Here is a 5389-nt window from a genome sequence, read left to right as displayed (position 1 = left end):
ATTAAGAAATATAATTTCTAGAAGATGTTCTAAACAAGAACTTCCATCGACCCATCGTTTTTATGGCAAATAGGATTGAGATTTTATTACATACTGCCTACTGGAGGGAGGTGTATGCCAGATATCTGTGAAACTAGGGGATATCTATTTCTATATCCATTCGTTTGTGGCTGCTCGTTGCCAGGTTAATATCAAACCCATAGTACCCATCTTTCTGAGGGTACAATGAAGATTGCCCAGAAAAGGAAGGCAAAGCAATAATAATTTCGCGTACGGACACTGCCAAGTGGATGCTCCAGGAAGCGTCAGTCGGCAGTGGCTGAGCGAGTGCCTCGGCGAGTGCCGTGCCCCTGCCACCAGCGCAGGAAATCACCAGCACCAGCAGCAGCAACATCACCAGCACCAGCAATGCGGCAGCAACAAGTGGTCCCGACTCGACTCTCTCTTGTCGTGATTCCAGCTCCTGCGGCCATTTCACTTTGCTTTTCATTTTATTGCTAATTTTTTTGCGCTCTTTCTCCGCGAGTTTTTGCAAATTATAATGACAGCCCCCGGTCCGGTCCGGTCCGGTCCAGATGCAGAATGGAATAGACTGTTAGTGTCGGGCGTGGCGCCGCTTGGGGGGTCGGGGTCGGTCCATGGAGGCGAAATAGACATTTAATGAAACGAAACGACAACAAATTGTTTAAACATTATTTGCGCTTTCCCTTTGCCGTTTGCCTTTCCTCCTTTCTTCCTTTCTGTGCATCTCCTTTCCATCTCGCTTCTCTTTTATACGTTATTGTTAATAAACAGACATTACAAGGCAGATAATGAACGAAAAGGAGACTACTCCTCTACTTGGGGACAGAGCCAGGGACTCTTGCAGAGCTTGCAAATTGAAATTGTGGACGCTTTGACAGCAAACGGGGGAAATCATTCATACAACAATTTGTAAAAGGGTTTCAAAATCCAAAATGAAGGGACTCAAAGGAGCAAAGAAGCGTCTAATGAGGTGCTGAGCAATAAATATGGACTGAATTTTGTAACATTTTAAAGGACAATTTCATCCGAAATAAAATTTCAATATAAGACAATCGCTTTCAGGGTTATATAAGAGGCAGAAACATACCCTTCTCCAGAATCCAATCTAATCTCTTGGGTAATCAGTCGCTCAGTCAATATATGGGTTCGTTTCCGCCAGATGCCACACACTGCACCGGGAAGAGTGTATGAGAGAGAGGGAGATGATGAGGATGAGTAAGCGCGTGGCTGGGGGTTGCGTAAGCACTAAAATGATCCGATCTGATATATATTCGTCGAGTCGTCGATATTGTCAATGATCGGTTTTATCTTACCTTCAACATTGTGGATGCCACAGATCGTCCTTATATGATGGTCGCCTCTGAGAGGGTGTTGCCGTTGCGGGAGGGCAACTGCCCGATCCTGGCTGGATGGCCAGCTTTGAGGACTTGCGGCTTCGGTTCAGGGGTTTCGTTTGTCCAGTCATCCAATTCCATAGAACATTGGATCTTGGAAATCGAACAAGACAAGTTCTATAAAATATGTAATACAAATGTGTATTTATCTGTAGTTATAAGAATTTAAGTCGTTCAGAGAAGTTAATTAATGAAATTAAAGTTCAAATAAAAATATTTAATCCATTTAAATGAAAAAGGAAAGGAACAACTCGTTAAATCCTCACTCAGGCGTCGCTACTTCAAACAGTCTCCAAGTGGATCGATCGTCTAGGGAATATGGTTATACTTTCCGACTGGTGTTTAGAAGGGCTTTAAGCGTCACATCATTTAAAACGTTCAGGCGTCCGGTGAATGGCTGCACCGGCCTGCGCCTGAAGCAGATGGCTTTTTCGGGTTTGCAATATGTAATTGTGACATTTCCAACGTCCACCCAGTGGGTCATGTCGCAAGAGACCTCCACGGTGCAGTTAATCGATAGTTGACTCTTAGTACCTTTGACTGAGATATTATTGATTAAACACCAGAATTTAAGCATGATTACGCTCTCTTTCTCGTTGACCGATAAACTACTCCAATCCTTTTCCGACACCACATCTACGCCTTTCCCTTTATATAGCAACACGGCGGCAAGGTAGGGCAGATTCGATGACCAGAGCGCTTTTTCGATGGCGTCAGTCGTGGAGTCGTGTTCCAGCAGTAAGTGCGCCTCTTTGTCCACGAAATCGAGGCATTTCAAGGTCAGCTATGCAAGATTGAATTGCTGACGGCCAGATTCTCCTCCAGGTGTTTGGCTATTTCCGACTCGACTTCCAGCAAACCAAACCGATTGGCCAGGCCGAGAACTTGGATGATGGCATCCTGGTCCAGTGTGGATATGGGCAGAGTGCCCGAGTAAAAGTAGCCAAGGACTATTTTGAAAGCCTCCAGCGGCGCCTCCACTCGAATCTGTCCCTCCGACTCGGCCGTGTCACCGTAGAGTAGGTCGCGGAAGTAATTACTACACTTTCCTAGAATCATGCGGTGCGCCGGCAGGCGCTGATCCTCCACAAGGAAAGACACGTCCGACAAGTGCTCGTCCATGCAGAGGCTGTTCAGGTCAGCCAAGACTTGTTCGCCAAACTCGTGCACCGGCTCGTGCTCGGCGCTGTCTCTTAGCGTCTCTTAGCCGCGCCGGAAGACGTTGAGGATCCGTGGCTTGTCTGGCTGTTCATTTTCGTTCTGGATTTCTCTGTGGTGTTTATTTATATAGTATTTGTATTACATACATTCTGTTAACTTACTTTTTTTCGTTTTCTTTAGCAAATTGTTTGCTTTAAGCACAATTTCTCGTGGCTCTCTTTAATGGAAAGTTAGCTGTGACAAAATATATCGATTGTTCGTATCGATACATTGAATAAAGTGTGATTTTATGTGCATGCCTATTTATTCTGTTTTAATCCCTTACTATTCCGAGTATACATTCCGTAATATTTTTTACTGTTGCTTTTATACTTTTTCGGATATTAACAACATTTATGTAATATTAAATATTCTCCATCCAAAACCCCATCCCTATCGATTGCAGTGAGCGATGGGTCCAAGCGCGGTTTATTTAAAATTTTGACAAGTGGGAACTGAAATGCATTACGGCTGTATATCATTGGACTTTGCGAACCGAATAGTTGCAAAAACACAGATAGCGTTGTGGGGAAAAGCATGCATTGAGAGTTGGTAGCAGAGATTATCGACTGTTGCAATTTTCAGAGCCAAGTTTGCTTGCTGGCTGTGTTGGAAAACATCATTTTGTTTAGAGATGGTTACGAGCAAGACTTTAGCATTTTGTCCATCATGCTATCTCACTTCGCAGTAAATTTAGCAAAGTCTTATTTATTACAACTATTAGCAATTAATATAACATTTATTCATGTGAAGCCATTGATACGAAAGTGTCGCAGTGTTGTGTGTGATTGAAGTTTTGCCAGTTCAGGCTTGGGTACAAGTATTTGGAATGTCACATGAATAAAGTTAAGGGGCAGTCCTCCCCTCACGCTTCTTTGCCTCTCAAGCCGAAGCGTTCTTCTCGTTGAGGTTGAACTTCTCGCGCAGCTCAGCGGTAGTCTTTCCTTTAATACTGTTGGCCACAGCCTTGCAGGTCACATCCACCAGACCCTCGATTTCCAGAAAATAGGCTGCCATAATCAGCTTGTGGAGTGTATCCTGGTCGACGTTGACGAAGTTCGCATCCCATTCCTGCAGCTCCGAGCTCTTCTCCTTCTCCGCATCCTCTGTGTCTTGCGGATCGTCCTGATGGTACTGTATCCAGTCCAGCACCATGCGCAAAACGGTGCCGGTAATGTTCGAGAGCACAAAGGGCTTGCCATCGTCCACGAACCAGCTGCTCTGAAGCATATTGCGTAGCATTTTTGAAAAATTGACTAGCTTCACGTCAACAACGAAGACTTCGCCATCAGAGGACTCCAGCGCAATTTCCGGCATCTTGATTTTTCAATTTCAATCCTGGATTTCTCTGTGGTGTTTATTTATATAGTATTTGTATTACGTACATTCTGTTAACTTACTTTTTTTCGTTTTCTTTAGCAAATTGTTTGCTTTAAGCACAATTTCTCGTGGCTCTCTTCAATGGAAAGTTAGCTGTGACAAAATATATCGATTGTTCGTATCGATACATTGAATAAAGTGTGATTTTATGTGCATGGCTATTTATTCTGTTTTAATCCCTTACTATTCCGAGTATACATTCCGTAATATTTTTTACTGTTGCTTTTATACTTTTCCGGATATTAACAACATTTATGTAATATTAAATATTCTCCATCCAAAACCCCATCCCTATCGATTGCAGTGAGCGATGGGTCCAAGCGCGGTTTATTTAAAATTGTGACAAGTGGGAACTGAAATGCATTACGGCTGTATATCATTGGACTTTGCGAACCGAATAGTTGCAAAAACACAGATAGCGTTGTGGGGAAAAGCATGCATTGAGAGTTGGTAGCAGAGATTATCGACTGTTGCAATTTTCAGAGCCAAGTTTGCTTGCTGGCTGTGCTGGAAAACATCATTTTGTTTAGAGATGGTTACGAGCAAGACTTTAGCATTTTGTCCATCATGCTATCTCACTTCGCAGTAAATTTAGCAAAGTCTTATTTATTACAACTATTAGCAATTAATATAACATTTATTCATGTGAAACCATTGATACGAAAGTGTCGCAGTGTTGTGTGTGATTGAAGTTTTGCCTGTTCAGGCTTGGGTACAAGTATTTGGAATGTCACATGAATAAAGTTAAGGGGCAGTCCTCCCCTCACGCTTCTTTGCCTCTCAAGCCGAAGCGTTCTTCTCGTTGAGGTTGAACATCTCGCGCAGCTCAGCGGTAGTCTTTCCTTTAATACTGTTGGCCACAGCCTTGCAGGTCACATCCACCAGACCCTCGATTTCCAGAAAACAGGCTGCCATAATCAGCTTGTGGAGTGTATCCTGGTCGACGTTGACGAAGTTCGCATCCCATTCCTGCAGCTCCGAGCTCTTCTCCGCATCCTCTGTGTCTTGCGGATCGTCCTGATGGTACTGTATCCAGTCCAGCACCATGCGCAAAACGGTGCCGGTAATGTTCGAGAGCACAAAGGGCTTGCCATCGTCCACGAGCCAGCTGCTCTGAAGCATATTGCGTAGCATTTTTGAAAAATTGACTAGCTTCACGTCAACAACGAAGACTTCGCCATCAGAGGACTCTTCTTTGTTGTTCACTTGTTTTTTTTTTTTGTTCACTTGTTCATTTTTACTTACTTGTTCATTTTTACTCACTTGTTCTCTACTCACTTTTTGCGCAATTCTGCTCCTCAAAGGGCAAAGGGCATCTTTGCTCATATTTGCGTTTAATTCACACTTTTTATATTACGGGCAAAGCTGTTTACAATTTTGAAAAATTCACT

General features: G+C 43.4%; 2 protein-coding genes across 3 annotated transcripts; both read right to left on the bottom strand.

Annotated features, from left to right (window-relative positions):
• Window positions 1–3362: 3362 nt before the first annotated feature.
• LOC108161623 (S-phase kinase-associated protein 1-like) lies at window positions 3363–4109 on the bottom strand. Of its 2 annotated transcripts, none has more exons than XM_033393358.1 (2): window positions 4019–4108; window positions 3363–3956 (listed from the first exon to the last, which is right to left on the bottom strand). In XM_033393358.1, exon 2 carries the CDS (start codon window positions 3933–3935, stop codon window positions 3501–3503), a length of 435 nt encoding a protein of 144 aa, XP_033249249.1. In that variant the 5' UTR covers window positions 3936–3956; window positions 4019–4108; the 3' UTR covers window positions 3363–3500. The 2 variants fall into 2 exon arrangements, with proteins under 2 accessions (XP_033249249.1, XP_017151410.2); XM_017295921.2 differs by having other exon boundaries at window positions 3364–3966; window positions 4019–4109.
• On the bottom strand, window positions 4025–5132 carry LOC108161481 (S-phase kinase-associated protein 1-like). The gene has a single exon (XM_033392962.1). The coding sequence runs from the start codon at window positions 5130–5132 to the stop codon at window positions 4779–4781; it is 354 nt and encodes a 117-aa protein (XP_033248853.1). The 3' UTR covers window positions 4025–4778.
• Window positions 5133–5389: the final 257 nt, after the last annotated feature.

Source organism: Drosophila miranda, chromosome 4 (assembly GCF_003369915.1).
Source record: "Drosophila miranda strain MSH22 chromosome 4, D.miranda_PacBio2.1, whole genome shotgun sequence".
NCBI classification, from domain to species: domain Eukaryota; kingdom Metazoa; phylum Arthropoda; class Insecta; order Diptera; family Drosophilidae; genus Drosophila; species Drosophila miranda.
This window is presented reverse-complemented; position numbering and strand designations above follow the sequence as displayed.